We start from the raw sequence: 22,680 nt of genomic DNA, 5'->3' as shown, positions 1-22,680 counted from the left end.
CTTAAGCTTTTAATCTTCGAGGGCTTGAGCAGTGGAATGGTATGATTTATAGCCAGTATCCAGTCAGTATCACTCTGGCTGCTCTGTTGAAAATAGACTGAAAGACAGTTAAAGAGGAAGGAAGAAGACCCCTTGGATACCTATTGGCATTATCCAGGCCATAGTGCGTTGAGCCATGGATGGTAGCTGTGGAGGTGATAGAACATGGTCTGAATTTGGATGTATTTTTAAGGCAGAGTCAGTAGGATTTGCTGATCGATTGTATATAGGGATGTGAAGAAAAGAAAAGAATCAATCATGTCCTCAAGGTCTTTACTCACAGCCACTTGCACAGTTAGAATTGCCTTTCCCAAGATGGAGAAGACTGGGAAAGGGACAAGTTACAGCAGGGAGAAATATCAAGAGCCCAGTTTTGGACATGCTATCTTTGAGTTGCTTATTAAAATCCAAGTTGAAATGTTGAACAAGCAGTTGGAATAGATTTCAACCGACAGTGCTGGAAACATAAATTTTGGCTTCATCAACATGTAGATAGTATTTGAAGCTGTGAATCTGTATGGCATCTCCAAGGGCCTGAGACAGCTAGAGAGAGGAGGCCAGGAACTCCAAGGCCTGACACAGCTAGAGAGAAGAGGCCAGGAACTAAGTCCTGCATTCCTCCACTTGGAGGTTGAACTTCTGCTATGGATGTGGTACATTTGGATTTCAGCAAAACAGTGATCAGTCTCCCATTCAAAGAACACTGGTATCAAGTTGACTTCACCAGTGACACAACTGGACTCAACAGTACATCAAAAAATTATTATCCAGCAACATGGATGGACCTAGAAATTATCATACTAAGTGAAGTATGTGAGACAGAAGTAAGTCAGAAAAAGTCAACATATGATGTTGCTTATATGTGGAATCTAAAAAAAACACAACAGTACAAATGAACTTATTTACAAAACAGAAACAGATTCACAGACTTCAGAAACAAACTTATGGTTGCCAAAGGGGAAAGGTAGGCGAGGGATAAATTAGGAGTTTGTGATTAAGAGCTACACACTACTATATATAAACTAGATAACCAACAAGGTCCTACCATACAGCACAAGGAACTATATTCAATATGTTGTAGTAACCTATAATGGAAAAGAATCCAAAAAAGAATATATACATGTATATATGTATGTGTATATATATAACTGAATCACTTTGCTGTACACCTGAAACTAACACAATATTGTAAATCAACTGTACTTCAATTTAAAAAATAAAAATAAAGCAAAAAAAAATCCACTATTACCTTTTAGGGTTCTTTTGAAGATAAATGAAATGCTTGAAAGATTATCTGTGTAGTGCTATAAGTTCTTATATTTACATAAATGTATGAATGGATTAATAAATAAAAAATATGAGGGGCACTACAGTAAAAACAGGAGGAACCATAAAATGGTTACCTCCAGTGTTGGTGCCATTGGTTCTGGTGTTGGTACCTCTGTTTATTCTTTTCACCTCTCCCCTCAGGTTCTATGATTCAGGGCTCAATCTCCCCATTCGTCTCTTTCAAAAGAACAAATCCTACTTAGAGTGGTGGTTGTAATGAGGAACAGATACCATTTTAAAAGACACTTGTAAATGTCTAAAAATATCTAATAGAAAATGTCTATTCCCTAAATCATTTAAGAGTTGGAATACATATCTAAGAGACTTTATAAGCAAATAATAAAAGAAACAGGAACAGATGAGGAAAAATTAATGGATGAAGATGCATTTTTATATATTGAAAGGGTTCCATTCATTTCTGGCAAGATAAGTGGAAAAATTCCAATACTTAGAGTATAAAAAAATTGTAAATTTCCAGAGAGAAAACAAAAGAAAGATCAACTTACATGTAATTTTTCCTATGTAACAATTGAAATTAGAAGATAGTGGAATAACATCCACCAACTATCAAGAAAATAAGACAATGTTCCAAGATTCCTTTATCCAGCCACAATGTTCTTTATCTTTATTGCTCAGTGAAAAGGTAGGCATTTGTAGATACATAAGGATTTAGGGTATATACTTCGCATGTATCCTACCTGAAGAAAATACTAAAAATATGGCTATTGAATGAGAAGAGGATCTCAAGAAAGGGAAGATGAAAGAAGAGGAAACTGTAATGAGTATATGGGATGGATATATGCATATATATACATATATATATATATATATATATACATACACATATATATACACACACACATACATATACACACATATATAGAAATACATATATAAAATATAATGCAAATATAAAATACAGATTATGAACTTGGAATTTATGTGTTATGTGAGGAATTGTTAATTGGGAAGACAAGAACCAGAATAAATTACAAATGAACATATATAATATATAAATGAATACAAAACAATCCCTAGGAATCCTAGGAATAACTTGAAATACAAAGATTTTGAACTACCTCAATAAAACTGAGGTTTTGGAGCCCTGTTATGATAGTGTTGGGAAAAAGACAAGCAAATATATTTTCAAGGAGATCTTTGGAATGGGATGTGGGGAATAGGTAAATAAAACATCCTTTGGGACGCTACAGATATTACTTCAAGGGATAAAAGAAAAACATATGTTTTATTATGCTTGTTAACTAGAGAAAGGTAACTACCAGCAGAATTTAAAAGTTTAGTAGAACTTCCAAAATAACCAAAAGGACAAAAAGGAGTGAACAGAAGTGTGACCAGAAAAAACAAAAGTAAAGAAATAGGAAACCAGCAACAAAGTTGAGTACGAAAAATTAAAGATGGAAGAAATATGATCAAATATTTCAGGGAATATATTAAATATAAGTTGGCTGAATTTCTCTAGCAAAGACCCTAGACTGTCAGATCACATTTAAAAAGGAACATTTTGTGGCATGTGATTTATAAGAAATACACCTAAAATAATGAGAAAAAAGTTAAAGAGAACACAACCATAAACACAGCCAAATGCATGCAAAAAAGAAGCATTATTATACATATTACCTCTATAACTTTTGAAGTGGGATATAACCACAAAAAAGTAAGTCTATTTAAATCTGTGTTAGCAATCCTATTCATTTGATATTAAAAACTCTCTTTCTCCTTGCATGATTGCTGGAATTGGTGTTAATTTTCAGGAAAGAATAAAAAGATCAGGAACCATTTCTTTACCTTTTTGTAGGAGGCTTGAATGGCTTGTTTGAAGGCAGAATTATGGGTGCTGCTTTGCCTTCTCTTTGAGGAATAAAAAATTGGTACATGAAAAGAGCTCTTCTCTTGGCTGAAAGCTAAACCTTGTTGATCTTTATTATCTTCAAGAGAAATTAAATCCTCGTAGAAATCTGTTTCCAAATCATCGTCCTCAGTTTGTACCTGGAGAAAAATCCATATGAAGTAAGACATAATTTAGGCGATATTGGAGTTACTTGTGAACACTTAATGCAATGATCATTCATTCATTTATGCATTCAGTAAATGGTTTGTTGAAGACCCATCTTGCTAGAGAACGAGGTATAGTGTTAGTCCCTGTCTTCAGGGAGTCAAAGTTTAGTGAGGAAGAAAGATAATCACAGACACTTAATTCAATGTGGGTAGTGTTGTGTTGCCAAGGGGAGTGCCACAAATAACTATAAAACTCAGAGAGGCAATACCATGGAAACCTCTATCAAGGAAATGACTCCATAACTGAGATTTAGTGAGGTGATAAGAATAGAGAGTTATTTTTAATCTGCCTGTGAATTTGATGCCATTTGCAAGCTAATGGAAGGTATCTTTCAGAAAAGTGAGGCCTAGAAAAGGGGAGGGCAGATCCTGTCCTACCCTGCTCTGGCTCCATCACCAATTCTTTAGTCTTATTCATATGTTGGGCATTAGCACTCCACTGGCCAAGTCTACAAATAATCAAATCATCCATTGGTTCTGCCTGGGGGGTGGTTATCAGTTTTCACCTGACTGGGTCTGGGAAGAATTAAAAAAACAGCCAGTGGGACTTGAATTATGAGTGGAGCAGGTATTTGCCAAGTCCAAGGTAAATCTTTGTTATGGTTATGCTGGTAAGAAGAGCACAATGGACAAATTTTTTTAAGTTGCAAAGTAAATTGATTGAAGAGTACTTCTTTATGTTAAAAATGCTTGTTTGTACATCTGAAACTAACACAACATTATAAATCAACTATATTCTAAAAAAAAAATGCTTGTCTGGTTTGCAATGGAAAAATCTCTTGTTTTAAAATATTCAATATTAAAAGGCACTGTGAAGCAAACCACATGTCAAAATTAAATAGCTTGCACAATTAGTCAAGGGAAGAAATAACCCAGCTGCAAGAGAATCTTGCTCAACAGTAAAATACAGTCAAAAGTTCAGTGTTCCTTTGAGACATTGCAGGGCCTGCTAATTAGCATTTAAAATGTCTACAAATGAGGCTCATCTGTTAACAACAAAGCAGTACAACCATACTTAAATGTAGTTGCTGACATTTCTTTACCATTTGCCTAAAAATACTCAGACTACAAATATTTTATTTTATAAATTAACTCTCACACAGAAAAGCTGTGTCAGCCTAAAGAAAACAATATTTGCATGTAAGGTAGGGGCATTGGGTATCCTGGGCAGAAGCTCAGAGAAAATCTGACCACCTATATTGGCTTGGTGGGAAGGCAGTTTTATAGATGAGCAGTGCTGAAAAATTAGATTGAACTGGGAAACTGGGGCCTGGGCTTGTATGCCCTGCTAAAGCATTTGAATTGACTTCTAAATGCAAGATTTTGCATCTGACAAGTTCTTTAAAAATATTATTTGAGTGATTGAAAAATTGAGAATGTTGCCATCACATTTGTTTTGCAAAGATCATGTTAACTACAGATAACTAAAGTAGAGGCAAGGAGAGCAGTTTAAAAAACTGTTGCAATCAGCCAAGTGATTCAGGAGGATGGCCAGGTATAGGGGAATGGTGGTTGGGTGGAGAGAAAGTGGTGGATTTGACAGATATTTAGGAGGTAAGTCAACAGAAGTTTTTGACCAAGTAAATGTGTATGTGTGTGTGTAGGAGAGAGAGAAAGAGAGAGAGAGAGAGAGAGAGAGAGAAAGAATGAGTGAATGAATGGGAATGCTGTTTCATGAATGGGAATATGGAAAGCCAAGACAACATTTGAAAGGAGGAAGATGAGTTCTTTTCGTGAGGTGTAAGAACAGCTGGTGGGCTCTGATTAGCTCCATCTTCCTAGCTTTTCCCAGGAAGAGATGTTAAGCAAACTCTGAGGAAAAGGTTTAATCCTCATTTTACATCTTATTCCTAGCCCTCCTGACTACCTGTGGATCTTGTGAGCTGATTACCTCCTGGGGCTCAATATGTGTTGACACTTTCACTTTTGTGTTTGAAGAAAGGAGCTGGGTGTGTAAGGAGGGGAAGAAGAGAGTTAAGAGAGACTTGGGGAATGGAGGGGACAGGGTGACACCTACTTTCTGTGGTGTGGGGGTTAGAGACAGAACCTGAAGTTGTGAATTTCACAAGGGATTTAGGGAGGCTTTGGGGGCATTGCAGATCTATGAAGGCTTGAGGCTTTGGGATATAGCAAGAGACCTTGTCTAGGTAGGTCAGTATATTGGTAAGAATCAAAAGTCTAGTGATAACTGCACTCTGTAGTTTGCTGGTGACAGCAAGTGCTTTAGCGTACACCTGGTAGCGAAGAAAAGAAACGAGAGGAGGATTCCTGAGACACTGATACAATTCTGGGGACTGGTGCAGGGATCTTATGGTATTTAGCTCTTTATCTTATGGTATTTAGCTCTGTATTTAGCATTTGGAAGATCCCTGAGGGGCAGAATTCTTACTATGGTCTTCCATTCTGACTTCCTGTCCAATTGCCTTCCTTTCAGGAGCCCCCTTCTAATCTTTCTGTGCCAGCCAGCCCATGATTTCACCTGTCTCAATAAGCTCCCATACTGTAGAAGAAAGGAAGTCAGATGCCTGCTGAATTTCTCTTCCTCTACTGTTTTCGGTAAGGAATAGCTTAGATTTGCACAGCTGCCTGTTAACGGTATGAACAAAGTAATAAAGAGATCAGTGGAAAGTAAACCAATAGCTGTGACCTTGGGTCTGGTCTTTTCCAAATCTTTGTTTGAAGAAATATCACCATGACCTTCCTCAGCAATTCAATATTATCTAAAATTCAATGACGTATAGTTAGAGATCAGCTCAGGCAGCTTCTTAAGGTTGGACAAGTTTCAGAACTACATGGATAACGAAATGAATCTGTTTTCTTCTGAATGAGGATTTTTCAGGCTGTATTTCCTGATGTAACTTGCCATGCACCCTTGGGTTACTAAATTATATGGGTGGATCCAACATTCTGCTGGTAAATGTTTAACAACCAATTCTCTGAGAGGGAAAAAAAATCAGTGATTTACTACAGCATTTGCCTTTTCTTGTGGCATAAATATTCCTACTATAGCTGATTTCAAGCTACCTATATGATGCCCCTGAATTCAAACTTGGGAAGAGATGCACAGTAGCAAATTATTAGTATTTTTTTGGTGGGAAAACTAATGGTTTATAACATTTAGCAAGGACTGACAGTTGGCTTTGATGGTTAAGTGTTGTGTCCTGCAAATTATTATATAGTATTTTTAAGATACAATAGATGTAAGTAACCTCAAGGGCATAGAGAATGGTCAAATGTGGCAAAGTAATTGAGAAGTAGTACATTTTGAGTAATTATCACCTGTGTTTTTAATATCTTTATTTAACTGTCAGGTTATGTATTTAATATTTAATAATGGCTGTGTTTAATAATCGGCTTGCAAAAATCCTGAAAATTTAACAGTTGGCTTTTTTAAGCTAGAAGAGCTGGCTCTGGCACACCATTGGTGAACTTCACAGGTGATACCTTTTAAAGGATAGTTTAGGAAAGGTACTCAGACCTGGCCCTCATTGCAGAGTCGTTAACATCTCTCTTGATATTACTATCAACGTCTCATCTGACACAGGCAGCCCTGGACTAGGAGCCAGGAGCCAGCAGTTCTAATTCCACTGTGCCATTTACTTGCTTCATTACTCTGAGAAAGTTTCTAACTTCAATGATCCTAAATCTCCTATAAGTAAGATGAACATAAAATAAATTTCTCTTTCTGGGAAGGTTGTTATGGCACTTGAGTAAAACAACATATGCGAGTACTTTGAAAACCCTAGGTATATAAGTGTAAAGTGTTATCTAAGCACGTGTTTGCTGTCTTTTGCTGAGCTTAATTAACATTTGTTACTTGTAAAACTGTATAAAAGGGATGCTCGCAGAGAATATAGGCAGTATGTTTCTTTGGAAATTATTGTATTTTGAAAGTAAGCTTATGGATTGGTTGTTTAGGAGTTAGAAAGCATCCTCCAACATAATGATATTATATGTAAATGTCTGGGTTTTAGCTCTGTCTACAAAGCCTACTCAATACATCTGAAGAATAGAATACATCTTCCATCATTGGCAGACTTTTTGATGTTATTTTTTCTTTGGAAAAAGGTCTTTGCGGTACGCAGGCCTCTGACTGCTGTGGCCTCTCCTGTTGCGGAGCACAGGCTCCAGACACACAGGCTCAGTGGCCGTGGCTCACGGGCCCAGCCGCTCCGCAGCATGTGGGATCCTCCCGGACCAGGGCGCGAGCCCGCGTCCCCTGCATCAGCAGGCGGACTCCCAACCACTGCGCCACCAGGGAAGCCCTTGGAAAAAAGTCTCTTTTGAGTTCCTATTCAGCATACCAGCAAGACCTTTTCTACCTCCCTTGGTAGTGGTGGACCCTCTGGGGTTAGCATCTTCTGGATCTGTGGGGAGATAGTGAGTATTCTCTTTACCTGGTCAGAGTCACATGTTACTCTTGTTGCATCTACCTCCAGGCAGGGATGGGACTTCTCAGGGTAAGTCTCCCCAAAGGTGTTTGAATTTGGCAGTTGTACCCCAAGGACATTTCCCCACACCCATTAATATATATTAGATGGTTTTTAAATTGAGTTTGTCATATTGGAAAATGCCTGTATTTATATGAATATAAAAGTTTTTTTTTAAGAAGGGATTGAATGAATTTTGCTGAATGCATACTGTCTGTAAAATGGTCTCAGAAATCATTAGATTTTCTGAAATTCTCTCTAGTATATCAAATTTGTATGCATGGATGTAGCCATTAAAGTCATGTCTCTTCTGTTTCTCTTATCATAAATTAAAAGAAACAAATTGTTTAGTTCAGCAAGTATGGAGTACTTATCATGTGTAAGGCACTGGGCTAGATTCTGAGAATATATAGTATGCTGCTTGTTACCTCTCAGGAAAACAAACAGAAAACCAAACCAACTAATAAAATGGGGTGGAAGTAAGCCGAAGTAACCCCATTATACTTAAATTCATCTTAATTTTTTTTTTAGAAGTCAGACACTCTTTTATGTCTAAATTTTGTGGCTATCCGAGAGAACTAACTATGGTAGAAGAAACTTCTGAATAAACCAAGTCATTTTTCTGAGTGGGGACATGTTACAGCTCTTTGTTCACGGGAGAAAGCATGGATTCTGGAATTTGGAAAAGTTGTGCTTTAATCTCTAATCCACTACTTACTAGCTGTTTAACGTTGGACAAATTAGTTTCCTTATTTTCCATCTGTAAATTGATGATAATAACACTGACCTTACTGGCTTGTGGAAGGATTAAACACCAACACATAAAAGGTGATGAAAAATGTTCATTACCTTTCTATTCTGTCCCTTCCTTCATGACTCAGTTTTCATTGGAAATTTAGCTTATAATCACCATTGGCCTTTGGAGTGCCCCATGATAAGCTGTCGTACCTCGAAGTTGACATTTTCCAGATTGGCCGGGAAACGGTATGGATTACTTGCTCTACTGCTTTTGACAGTTTTACATATTCCTCCAGTGAAAGAGTTATCGAGGACTTCTCCTCTGGGCTCCCCTGCCAGAAAATGAAACCTATAAACAAAGTAATTTTAAAGAATTCAATAGATGTAGAGCAGTCTTTAAAATTTACTGTATGTGAAAGAAATTCTTCTCTTAGACGTTTTTGACTCATGACAAATGGCTTGAAGGAAAGCCCATTTTTTGTAGTTTATGGTGAGGTATCCAAAAAGGGCTGGAAGCCAAACTCAGCCTCTCTGGCTCTGTTAGGTTCTCCCTATTCCACTTATTTAATTGTTCTAGGCTTTCATCATGACATAAAATTTGAGTTTATAATTATTTCATGAGTTAGAGAACAAGTACAAACTTTGGAAGTAGATTATGAAATAAATTATTACATAATTAATGCCAATCTGGGTTCACTTCCTTCAGTATGATACAGTAAAAGAATTCTTATAGAGAGCTAATAATGAAATAGTAATAGCAATATTTTAATAGAATTGTAATCATATTATTGTTTTTATTAATAACTATAATGATATTTAAAATTTGTTTAACAAATACTTACATAATATTTACTATAAGTCTAGTACTGTTTGATCTGTATTTAATATTAATATTATATTTACTTAATATTTATGATAACCATGTGATATAGATATAATTATTATACCCATTTTACAAATGAGGAAATTGAAGCATAGAGAGATTAATTAGCTTAGTACAAATCAAGTATTTAAGAAATTGTTTTGTGGTAGATGAAAACTTTTTCAGAATGTTAATTGTTTTCCAAGTTCTTATAGATATTAATATGTATTCTGTGAAAAAAAAAGTTTTGTGTCAAAAATTTGATAATGCTGGATTACATAAGATGAGATAATAGAAAATATATATACTGGTGCCTGTCCCCCATTTCCTGGACCAGAGCTCTCAAAACCCTTGTAATTTCCTGAATGATGAGAACGCTAACAGCATCTTTTCTTCTAGTATTTGTTCTTTGACCCCAGTTTTTGACACAGAGCTCCTAAATCCCTTGGAATTTCTTGTGTGACAGCAGTGTCTTTTGTTCCAATGAGGTGACTCTTGGGCTCCTGGATGGGGGCTGGTCACAAGAAAAATCATGCCATGATTCAAGGCTTGGAATTTTTTGCCCTACCCTCCATTCTCCAGAGAGGAGAAAGAGGTTAGAAATAGGAGTAATGATCTATCACACGTATGTAATGAAGCTGCCATAAAAATCCCCAAAGTATGGGGCTCAGAGAGCTTCTGGGTTAGTGAGCATATGGAGGTGTGGGGGAGTGGTACCTAACCAGGGCATGGAAGCTCATTCCCCTTCCCACATCCTTACCCTAACAATCTCTCCCAGTAGGATGTTCATCTGTATCCTTTATCATATCCTTTTATAGTAAACTGGTAAATATAAGTAAGTTATTTTACTGATTTCTGTGAGCAGCTCTTGCAAATTAATCAAACCCAAGGATGAGTTCTTGGAAATCTTCGATGTGTCAGAGGCACAGGTGAGAACCTGAACTTGCAATTGGCATCTGACATTGCAGGGGGCAGGGGCAGTTTTCCAGGATTGAGCCCTTAACCTATGGGATCTGACACTATCTCCAAGTAGATTGGGTCAAAATTCAGTTAAACTGTAGGGCTCCCGGCTGGTGACACAGAGAATTGCTTGGTGGGGGGAAACCTACCCCATGTCTGGCATCAGAAGTGTTGTAAGTGTGGCAGTAGTGTGAGAATAAATGAAGTACACAGCAGGAGGACCCATATGTGAATCAGATCTCAGTAAAGCTGTTTTTTTTTAAAAAAGAGTGATTCCTGTGGGTTCTGTAACTTGTATCTCTTAGTCAAATTCTCGCCCTTATTGAATTTGTATCAATGGGTATTTGAGAGAGGAAATAAGAGGAGCTGGTCTGGAAAGAACTTTCCAAAGTACTTAAATTTGCATGACAAACACATGTATTTAAGACTTTCATTTTCTGAGTTAAGAGGGATCAATGAGGAAAAAAGAATTGTTTACCTTTAACTGACTTATACCATGTACTATAAATTTGTCACAAAAAAGAAAGGGCTTGAGAAAAATGGTTCCCAGGTCATGAGTTATCTATGAAGGTAGCAGCTGCTGGCAGAGAGCCTGAAGGTAAGATTTTTGTGGAGGTGACTCTGTCAGGGCACGTCTGAGGAAACTTTTAGAAGTGAAGCCAACTATGCAGCAATTTTGAGCTCTATTCTTTCTCCTCCCCTCTGTGGCATTTAAGTTGACTTTAAATATTTTGGTGTTTCAAATACATCGTGGCTTTTAATATTTTAGGTTTCTAAAGTGTTTTATCTAATTTGGCTTTAATGTTATATTTTGTAACTTTTTGAGTTTAATTAAAATTTTCATATATACAGATACATAAATATGCATGTGTGTTCATGTATTATGTGTGTGTGTGTGTGTGTGTGTGTATGTGTGTATGTATACGCGTTTGTACTTTGGCTGAGCCTGAGAAAAAACAAACAACATACTACTATCGCCTGATTCTTGCTTCAGATTTCAGACCTTGTGACTGATGTTGACAAAGTAGAAATGTTAGTATGTCTTATTAAATTCTTTCTTGGAGAGATGCCATTTAAAAAGAGGGACAGCCACCCCGGAAACTTCCTTTTTTGGGTAGAAATGTGTTGGAGGGAGGCAAAAATTCTAAGGCCAGAAGGTTAGAGAGATTCCAGTAAGCAGCTCTCAAAACTCTCAATCCCTGGGGAGGCAAGGAGAGGACTGGCTGTCCCTGAGCCAGTAGGTTTTGCTCATTTCTGAGAATTCTTGGGACAACAGCTCTGGTTGGCAGGGGTCCACATGGTCCTTCTGCCAAAGTACACAGAGCATGTGGTCCTCCCCAGCTGTAACTTGAGAGTCTAGACCAACTGAACAAGAGGTGAGTTTTTAATGTCACCCCTAATCAATCAGAACATTAGAAAATGTGATTATTAGTGGGAGTTTCTGGCTGAGTTTTTCTTCCAAAGAAAGGAAAAAAAGAAACCATTTCTGTACCCTGATAAGATGCTGTTGAAACAATCTCGATGAAGTCAACCCTACTTAGGAGTTCTTAGGACAGAACCTCAAATCAGTTTGTAGTCATCCAACATACAGATGAGGAAACTACAGCCCAGAGATGTTCAATTACTTGGTCACAATCTAATGAATTAATGCACAAGTAGGACTAGAACATGGCTCCCCTTATTTCCAGACTAATGGCTGTTCCATTGTACTGCTGTCCTTGAGTTTGTTTCAATAGCTTCTAGTTTTTATTCTAATCAAATGAGGTTGTATTTGCAATTTCTGTTGTTTGTCTTTGGTGCCTCAAGGTTTCATTTTATTCAAGTCTGGCCATACAAGTAAAGATGAAAAAAAAAAAACCCACTACAAAGCAATAAAAGTTTATAGAAAACTATTTGCTTTCTGGGCAAAAATTGAAAGAAGAATTCTTTACCATGAGAAAAGGAGAGTACAAGAGATTACTGGTTTTTCTTATACTTCCAACTAAGGCTTAGCTCTTGTTTTCAATTTTTCTTGCATTTCCTCAAGTTTTCTCAGACACTGTCTCAGTCTAATGAATTTAGAATCTCTTGCCAAACCTCCAAAGTCCTCATGACCTAAAAGAGGAACATTAGAATTTCTGAGCACTAGTTAAAGATCAGGAGGAGGGTTTCATGGCCACCGAGGTTTCTTCCATTACGTTCCCATCTCTAAGGTGTATATTGTCCCAAATCAGAATGAAATGGTAGAAATAACCCAGGTCTTGGAGTCTGGGTTTGAATCCTGTTCCTCCATTTACTAGTTGTTAAACTTGGGCAGGTTATTTAATCTCTCTGAGGCTCCTTTTCTTGGTTTGTAAGTTGGGCAAGTAGAACCAGATGGTAATGCAGGTCTGACCTTCTGCCTTTAAACTGTACTGACCTATCCATACATCACATAGTCCATGAAGGAGGAAGTTTTGGACACCCTCGGCATGTTCACATCTCCTCTTACTCCCCTACTTTTTCATATCATTGTTTTTTTATCACCATATTTTTTCTGTGTTTGCCTGACTCCTTTCCTTCTGGCTCTGTCTCCACTATTGGCTCAGGGTTTGCCTCTCATGCTTGAAGAATGGTTTTGCTTCTTTAGTGTTTTCACTTTCAATACACTCACAAGCATACTTTTTGATACCCTTTTTCTCCATTGTCAGTAGGAGTTTTTGGCTGAGGTTTTCTTCCAGGGAATGGAGAAGAAGGAAACGATTTCTGCACATTGATAAGAAGATGCTGTTGAATCACTCTCATTGAAATCAGCTCTAATTAGGAAATTTTAGGACCTAACCTCAAATCAGTTTGTAGTCTTCCAACATACAGATGTGGAGACTGCACATTTCTGAGTGGGTCCTCACCCTTTCAAGATATAGTCCCGGGAATCCACCCTGGTACCTCCCAGCTTGGCTGGCCTCCCACCAGTTTCCCCTGATCCCCTCCAGAGCTATCAGAAGGCTATATAAGAATTAAAACAAACTATGTTTATGAAGTACTCACAGCATTGTCTTCTACGAACTAAATATGAAAATGCTAAATTCTTTTATTCCTGAGGAATGAGGATTATGGCCACGTGCTGCTTGAACATGGTAACCTAGTGTCCGGGACAGGGCTGGTGAGAGGAGTAAGACACTCATGAGGAATGTAGACAATGGTGGGTCTCATTGCTTCATTGTTGCTTCCAACTCATTAGTTCTGAGATGGTCCTACATCCCAAATGATAAAAAGGTGATACATACCCAGTGCCCATCAGCTGTACACTAGGGATGGGAATATACTGCCGTGAGCATACTGATTTTTTTCTCCCACAATTCCTTTCATCTGAATTGTCTCCACAATCATTTTCTCCATTGCATTCCAACTTGCTGGCAATGCAGCGACCTAGTCAAGAAACAGCAACATTGACAACAAATGGTCATTTAAGAGAGTATTTGCTGATTTGAAACATGAACACTTTAAATTTCAAGGGAAGGTTGAGGGCAAGTTTTCATTATTTTTGATAAAAATTTAGGAAATATGGAAATGGAATGACAAACTGATGTTTTCCCTTATTTTTTAGGATTACAAAAGTCAGTATATAATTATTTAGTCACTGTTGAGCTCATTGTCTTAAATAAGGGAAATAATTCTAGAATCCCATTACCATTACAGTGAGCTTGCTGTAGAAATCATCTTCTGTAGGAGAAAATTAACAATAGGCTCAGAATCTTTTTTTTTTTTTTTTTTGATTCAGGATAACAGACTCAAGGTCACTGTTTTTTTCAAAAAAACTATAATTTCACACACACACGTCTACTGGTACACATAACAACGTGGCTGAATGCCTGAAATTTTATGTTGGGTGAAATAAGCCCGACACAGAAGAGTGCCGTTTGAATCCTTTATCTGATGTTTGAATCCTTTATCTGATGTTCAACAACAAGGAGAGGGATTAACTGGAAAGAGGAAACAAGGAACTTTTTGGGTTTATGGAGATTTTCTGTACCTTGATTGGGGGTTGTTTACGTGGGTGTATATATTTGTCATAATCAAATTGCACACTTACTATCAGTGTATTTTACTACACATAATTATTACATATTTTAATGTAGATAGTCACTGTTTATGATTACTCTTAATAATTGTTTCACTGCATATAATTTACTATATCTAATTATTTTTTTTGGACAAATTAAATGCCTAGGTACTACAGTATTAGGTAACAGTTTGAGTGAATTTAGAAAATAGTACCAACTCCATGTACCCAGACAATCCCCTTCTTTTATAAACTTGATGAATTTCATAAGGATCCTAGGAATCAGCATGTGCCTATATATTACTGAAATTGAAATGCTTTATGTACAATGACAGCCCGTCTCCTGCCCCTCAGCCTCTTGCCTATAGTCAGGGATGCTGGCATCTGTACCATTACGTACAGGTCTCACTGACAATGATTAAATGTTTTACTCAGGCTTATCTGGTTACCTATTTTAAATTGTGATCAACATCTCACTACAGCTATGCATGACTATTTGGACTAACTGAAATGCTTGGGGAAATTGGGTATTCTGGTGAATTAAATTTTTGTACTAATAGAGAGTTCCCCAGAAAGTACTTAGTTTTTTGGTTAATAACATTCAGTAAGAAGGTAGAATGTAATGAAAGTAATTAAGTCCTCCTTTGATTATTCAAAATCTTGTATCGAGACCATTATTATAGTTCTGAGCATCATAAACATACAAGACTGAAAATACAGAGGGAATTGAATTCCTATCATTCCCAAGATATAACCTGAAAGCCGCTCTGTTTTTAAAACAGCACATCTCTAGTTTTTCTGTTTGCTTTTCTTAGGGCAGAGCAGAATGGGTAATTTAGTATGCAATAGAGATGCTTTTCCTAAAGAAAAAGAAAGGACACATATGACAGTTTTTAAAAGTTTTGAACCTAGCACTCACAAGTTTGAACAAAAGCTAATTTTTGATACAGTTACATTAAAAAATATCCTATTTTATCAGGTGGAGATAGGGGTACACATGTAAGGTACAGTTCTCATTAACCTAGGTTTGTGAGCAGGGTACCAGATATGTTAGGAATTCTATTCATTTGGTACTTCCAGGGATATTAGAGAGGATTTATTAGCAAGGGTAGGGATGAAAGCAAGAGGAATTCTCTTCAGTGATGTTTAGGAATGGGTGGCAGGAGTGATATAGGTCTGTGATGGGACACAGCTGAGAATGATTCCAGGCCTTGGAAACACAATGGAGTAGGAAGCACAAGGGGAGAGAGATTGTAAGCCATAAATATATCCTATACCAAAGAAGGAATGGGAAAAATGAAGGGAAATTCGGATAGTACAGGATTTGTAGAAGTCAGCATGCTTTAGCCAGCACATGCATATATATATTTACACCTGGAACTATGTAGTCTTTTGAATTGTACATGATTTTCCTATTTACTTGAACTGATTTGTGTTACTACAATGGTATATTATTTTTATAACTAGTTGCAAATTCTCATCTTTATGCTTAAAGTTACAACTTTGAGAGAGGAGTTGGCATAGTGTATGGGGATTATCCTCATGGGTACTTCTCAAAGATCCATGTATACATTAAAGTAATATATTTAGTCTCGGGGGACTCTGAAGATGCAATCATGAGAGAGGAAAGGAAAAATAGACATTTTTTGATGTTGTTGTTAATTGAGCCAAACATCATTCTGAGTATCCTGAGTCAGACAAATAATGGTCCATTCAACATTTTATTCCCTTTCAGAGTGGCACTAGTGGATGTTTCTAGGAGAGCACAGTGGTGTATCATCTTCAGGGGAATATTTAACAACCAATAGGCCATGGCACCACTCAGTCAGAATGGATTCCAACCATATTTGTGCCAGGGATTAGCTAGTTAGTAGTTGGATCCTAAGAAGATCTAGGGATTCTTGGTGAAGGGATCTGGACAGTAGGGCAGAGGTCACTAAGAGACCTCAGGGTAGCAGCTGCTTACCAACCATTACAGATGTATTTCAACAGTTCAGTTTCTATCACTAGTTATGGACATATTGCTGATGAACTAGAGATCAGCTGTGCCTATACCACTAACTTTCCTGAAATCCCTCGTTATGAATTGTTAACTCATGGATGTATCTAAAGCCTTCTCAAACTTGTGGATATTTTTGGCCTAAACAAAGCTCTTTTGTAATAAATCTCATAGATTTATCATCTATTGAATAAAAGAGTTCTTCCTGGTAATCTGTTCTAAAAACTACCCTTCAAGGTTCAAATAGTTGTGCTTCAGTTCTAAATTTTTATCTTAATATTCTGGTTATAACGCTAACGTCTGTATTCCCCTGAGCCATTGCCATCAAGATTTTTCTTATATTCCCTCTTTTGTCAGTATGTGACATGACCTTATTTTTGTAGGCATAATGTCTATCTCCCTACCCACGTCCCACCCTCACATCTCAGGTTTGGGGGATGAGGCACAGAGGGAAAACCCTGACACCAGCATTCCTGCCTGACATTCAGAAAAGACTGGCAAAGCTGAAGGCAGCCAGCAAGGAGTAAGAAGAGAGAAACATTAGACCCAAGTCTGGAGTCAATTTTCTATAGGAATTTGAAATCTGCTATTTAGTTCTAAATACTTTTCATTGTATCTCAGAGTACACAGAAATGATGGGATTTTTTCATCTGAACTCTAATTTTAACTTTAAATTGACTATTTATATAAGAAATCAGTGAACTATGGCCCATGGATGAAAACTGACCTGCCACTTGCTCTTGTAAATAAAATTCTATTGGAACACAGCCATGCTCAATTGTTTATCGACTGTCTATGGCATCCTTGATGCTAAGATGCCAGAGTTGAATAGCTGCTACATAGACCGTATGGCCAGCAAAGTCTAAAACATTTACCATCTGGACTTTTCCTGAAAAAGTGTGTAGAAATCTCATCTAGACCGTTCAAAGTGTTGAGATTTGGAGAGCCATTAATTAGCAAGAGAATACATAGATTAAGTGGTATATTCAAAATTTGATTATAATCTAATGATACTTAAATAGCAAAATTTACAAATCTGAATGAGGATTGGACTTGAAGGGAACATTGCCACCATTTAAATCATTTTCAACCTCCTCTTCTGTCAATTACCTTTGGAGTCATTCAGTGGACCACACCAGAAAATTTGTCACAACATCTCTAGTCATCCCCTTGACATACTATCTTAGCTTTAATATTCTTATCTTAATAAACTATATTAAAATTTAAAAAATCTGTCACTCTTTTTCAATTGCTTATTCTGATTCTAGATTTGTGCTTCGTAATAGCTGATTTTTAAAAGTCTCTGCCTCTTCCTCCGTTTCCTCCTCCTCATTCTCTTCCTACTGCTGTATCACAGTGTAGGAATCTTGGAGTGGTACTTGATGAGCAAATGAATCAAGTAAGTGGTCAAGATGATTATAGCTTGAAAGCTATAATTTTACACATGAATAGCATGTAATTGGTAGCATAACACCCCTGTCCCCACAGGCTTAAAATATGGTGGGACTTCTCTATCATGATTTTCACTGGGAGTCAATTGGAATAAATTTATTTAGTCATTTTTAATGGAGACTGAACATTTTCCAAAAATACATTACCACTGTCACAGCGGAACTTATTCTTGCAGTCAACCTCTTCAATTTTGCAGAGCTTAGATGGGATGCATGGTTGAAAGGTCATGAGGGGCTCAGTACATGGTTGTCCTCCAAACTGACTGGGGCGCAAGATGGACCTAACTTTAAACTGAAAGAAAAGGAGAGAAAGGTGAGTAACAGAGGCTGGGTCAAAGCCAAAAACTATCTAAGAAAACTGGGCTTCTCAATCATAGTAGTGATTTTTCCTATAGTGGCGTTTGCTGAATTAAATAATGACTTTTTCCAGTTCTATTATTGTGTGTCCTTAGGGAAGTCAATACTTTTTGGGTCTCATGTTTCCAACCTGTAAAATGAGGAACTGGGACAAAACATTTCTTAAGATTTCTAACTCTGAAATCATATGATTCTAAATTGAATAGAAATCAAATGCACACATATTTACTGAGCGTGTCCTGAGTGTAATAAATCTTCCAGGTAATAAGAGTAGCTCTTTTATTCCTCAAAGATGGTGTGACGTGATAAATGTGAAAGGATTTGGGGGCTCTTTTGCATGAGGAAGTCACCATGGAAACCAGGGCTGACACATTCTCCACACTTTAAAAGATTTTAAACAGGCAGTAGTAAAACAAAGAGTCAGAGAAGGAAAGAAATAGGACAGGATTAAAAAGTACTGACTTTGAAGTCAGAAAAATCCAAGTTCAAAATGTAGTCTTCTATTTATTAGTGGTGTATTCTTGGGCAAATTACTTAACCCCTAATGAGCTGTCACTTCCTCATCTATAAAATGGGTAGAAAAACAATGTGATGTGAAGTTTGAAGAAGGTGATGTACGTAAAGGGCCTAGAACAATTTCTCTCAGAGAGTGGGTGCTCCAATAATGAGTTCTTTCTACTTCCCTAATGTCTGAATGCTTAGCCCCTGACCTGACTGGGGTTCACATGGGCCAGTGTCCTTACAGGAATGAGCTTGAGATGGGTAAATATTGCAGCTGGGAACAATAAACAAATAGAGGGACTTTCCCATGGGGAGAGGAAAGGCAAGGAGTCATTTTAATTAATGCCCCCCATTTCTGTCTGATTTTAAACCTTGGACTGAAATCCCCATTTTTTAGCACTTGTTTTTGCTTTGTGAGCTCTCAGAGGGCACAGGCAGTGGAATTCAGAGCTGGGCGAGTGCAATACCAATTCTGAGGGGAAGAACATTGTTTTTGGTGTTCACATGACAATAAGCCATGCAAAATGAATCCTCTCTCCCCCCAACATGTTGCTAAATGGAATTTTCCTTCAGTGGAAGCTGGGAGAGTTTATTTTCAAATATTGAAGAAATTCAGCATTTCTATGACTGTTGAGTCTGTCAGGGAATTCGAGAATTTTACTGTGATTCCGATTTCCTGAATATACCCACATATCACCTACCTGTTTTTCAACACAAGGGTCACAGTCTGACCATGGTCCATAATCTCCCAGGAGGCAATTGATAGGACAAGTTTGCCAGTTACATTCTCGGGTCTCCTGCTTGGTGCAAAGCTGGTCGCAAAAGTTTTCCAGATAGTACTGATTCACAACGATTTGTCTGTAACAGTGAGGAAAAAGCTGCTTAGAATGAGTGTATTCATTGTGGCTCCAGCTCCATAAGAACAAGATCATTGACTCAATTACAGTGAATACAAGGAAAGAAGGTTTTCGTGGAAAATCAGGCAGTGTGGCGTGCGTGCAATTCTTACCACTTACTGGAACTCAGCACTGGGTCCATAATTTGTTGGGCCCTGTGCAAAATGGAAACGGGTGGGGGGGCCTCACGTTCAAAGCTTATTAAGAATTTCAAGAAAATGACTGCAGAGCATTAAGCCAAGCACAGAGCCCTTCTCAGTGTGCAGTCCTGTGTGACTGTATAGGTCACATGTCCATGAAGCTGGCCCTAACTGAATTCCTGGAAGGGACTGAAAGGGAAAGAAAAGGAAGAAGAAAGTTTCTGCAAATTGCTTAAAAGATGACAACACAGGGTGATAAATACAATGATTGAGATAGAGCCAGTGTGCCATGGGCCCAAATATTAAAGGAGAAAGTGACATGAGAGATGCATTTTGAAAAATTCATGTGAATTTCCCAGGCAAGAAAGGGAAGGGCATTCAGAAGGAAGATCATGTGCAAAGATTAGAGGTGGAGAGTATGACACGTCCATGAAGGGACTTGTGGGATGGACCTGAGAAGTGCATATAGAAGTGGAATATATTGTGGTACTTTATTTGGTAGGCAGTAGAGAGCCACGGAGGGACTCTTGAGTACAGAGTATTATAAACAAATCTGTTCTTACATCCTTCGTGGATGGTTTATTGGGACAGTCAGTGATTTAATGACACACACTACATATGTAAAAATAGTTTTCTAAAATAGATCTCAAAAAAGTGCTATAACAGTTAAAACACATTAAATATATGCCTTTCTCCTCCAAGTCATGTGTGCATCTTCATGGAACAGAAATATCTAACAGATTTAAAGAAACTGTGGGAGATGAGTAGTCTGAATTGATGAAAAGGCTGAATTATTAAATGTTATCAAGTAAACACAGTTTCTTGCCTTCTGGTCAATGACAACAATCAAGCTAATAGCTAGCAGTGCTGCTCAATTGAGGTCCTGTTAGACTCAGTTGAATGAGTAGAAAATTCTCCATAATTAACTCTCTAACTGTAGGCAAGCAGAGTTATGTGCTGATTGAAAAAAAGCCTGAGTAGTGATTCTAAGCAAGTTAGTCAACTGAAAATATTGCACAGATTCTTTATTAAATTTCTTTGAAACACCTCAATTTTTATGGAGAACAAAAGTAGACTCCATTTCAACCTTATGTGGGAAAGACCTCAAATTCCATCCAAATTCATGAATTCTTTTCAAAATTAAAAAGAAAAAATTTGCGGATTATACTCTGCAAAAACTATACTTTTAGATATATTTTTTTTCCCATCGCTTAGTGTGGCACTTTTCTTCTTTTTTTTTTTTTTTTTTACGGTACGCGGACCTCTCACTGCTGTGGCTTCTCCCGTTACGGAGCACAGGCTCTGGACACGCAGGCTCAGCGGCCATGGCTCATGGGCCCAGCCGCTCCGCGGCATGTGGGATCTTCCCGGACCTGGGCACGAACTCGCGTCCCCTGCATTCGCAGGCGGACTCTCAACCACTGCGCCACCCGGGAAGCCCTAGTGTGGCACTTTTGATTTTGCTAACTCTGTCCTTGAGGTTTCACAGGGCACAAAGAAAAGCTACAAAGTCCACACCCACCTCTGTCTGGTCTGAGTTCCAGAATTGCAGGTTTTTGAGCAGCTGGACCACTGAGTCCATGGGTAATGATCACAGAAACAGGCTTGACCCTTGTCAATCAGAGCACTCAGCAGGATTAAATATAAGACGGAGTGTCTGGCCATGCCTGGAGAGCCTCCAGACCCTGAAAAGAAATGATATTAAACATACCAAACATCTGTGAGGTAAAACTTTACAGGTCATTCTCAGTTACAACCTCAAATATGATCTTAGAAAACATCTTGCCTTCCTTAAGGCAAAGTAACACCTGTAAATTCACATGCTTATGAGTATAAATGTTATTTCTAAAGATTTTTAGGGTGGACATTCCCACAGTTACAAACCCCAGTACTAGTAAGTTTCTCTGAACTGTCAGTGATAGGCTACAAGACAAACTAAGTAGTAGTATATTTGTATCTCATTTCATTCTTAAATAGACATTTTTATATAATCTTATACTTTTCAAATAACTGCTTATTGTGTGTGGACAGTGCCCTCAAGTAGTACCTAGTACTACCTTTCAGTTTTTCATACTTTTCTGGGCCTGGAGAAGGACTTTGGAACCCTTCTTTTTGAAGCTCTATTTACTTTTCTGGCACCTTGGAAGCTTGTTAAAGAGAATTCACTGTCCAACTATCTCTACTTTTTGAGTCATAGAAGTTAGAGCTGGAACGGATCTTTGAAACCTTCAGATTAAACTCCCTCATTTTATGGATGATGAGACGGAGGCTTAAGCAGGAACAGTAAGGTTGAGACTACATGACAAGTAACAGCCCCACCCTCCTCATTCTTGGATGAGATGCATTCCTTCATTGAATTTCTAATAACGCTAACTATTGTTCCTGGAGCATCTAGGTGCTTGGAACTCCACTACCCAGAACACAAGAGGGTTTATTCAGATGTGGCTGAATGCCAGAGAAAACTTGGACCAGTGGTTCCTCATGTGCTGTGGAGCCTTGAGGATCTGTGTGTTATTGGATGGAAACTGCAAAACCTTTATCTGCCCTCCCAATATTGCCATTTTGATTTTTGTATCTCGAAAAAACACACAACCTGGTTAAATATGTACAGAAAATGCTGCTGTAATTAGTATTGTAACTTCCATTTAAAGAAATATTAATAGAATGCCATTCACCTAATTTCTCTGTGTCTCAGTTTTATTATCCATAAAATAGGAATAATAATTTTACCTTCTTCATAAGGCTTTTGTTAGGATTCAGTAAGAAGAAAATTCATGTAAACTGCTTAGAACAATCCTTGATATAGAATCATCACTCAATAAATATTAGTTTTTCAAAAGAGTAGTAACACTTGAGTGTTTCAAAGTTAATTGTATCTATC

The 22,680-nt window shown here is 37.6% G+C and overlaps 1 protein-coding gene across 1 annotated transcript in view; it reads right to left on the bottom strand.

Moving 5' to 3' along the window:
• C6 (complement C6) overlaps window positions 1-21,464 on the bottom strand; it is a gene marked incomplete at both ends in the record, with an annotated part of 75,862 nt that extends 54,398 nt beyond the window's left edge. The window contains 6 exons of the mRNA XM_079701871.1: window positions 3,175-3,375; window positions 8,823-8,961; window positions 13,680-13,821; window positions 18,053-18,197; window positions 19,465-19,621; window positions 21,322-21,464. Coding sequence (XP_079557997.1) covers window positions 3,175-3,375; window positions 8,823-8,961; window positions 13,680-13,821; window positions 18,053-18,197; window positions 19,465-19,621; window positions 21,322-21,464 — 927 coding nt within the window. The remainder of the gene's footprint in view (window positions 1-3,174; window positions 3,376-8,822; window positions 8,962-13,679; window positions 13,822-18,052; window positions 18,198-19,464; window positions 19,622-21,321) is intronic.
• Window positions 21,465-22,680: the final 1,216 nt, after the last annotated feature.

Source organism: Hyperoodon ampullatus (assembly GCF_949752795.1).
Source record: "Hyperoodon ampullatus genome assembly, chromosome: 4".
Lineage (NCBI taxonomy): Eukaryota > Metazoa > Chordata > Mammalia > Artiodactyla > Ziphiidae > Hyperoodon > Hyperoodon ampullatus.
This window is presented reverse-complemented; position numbering and strand designations above follow the sequence as displayed.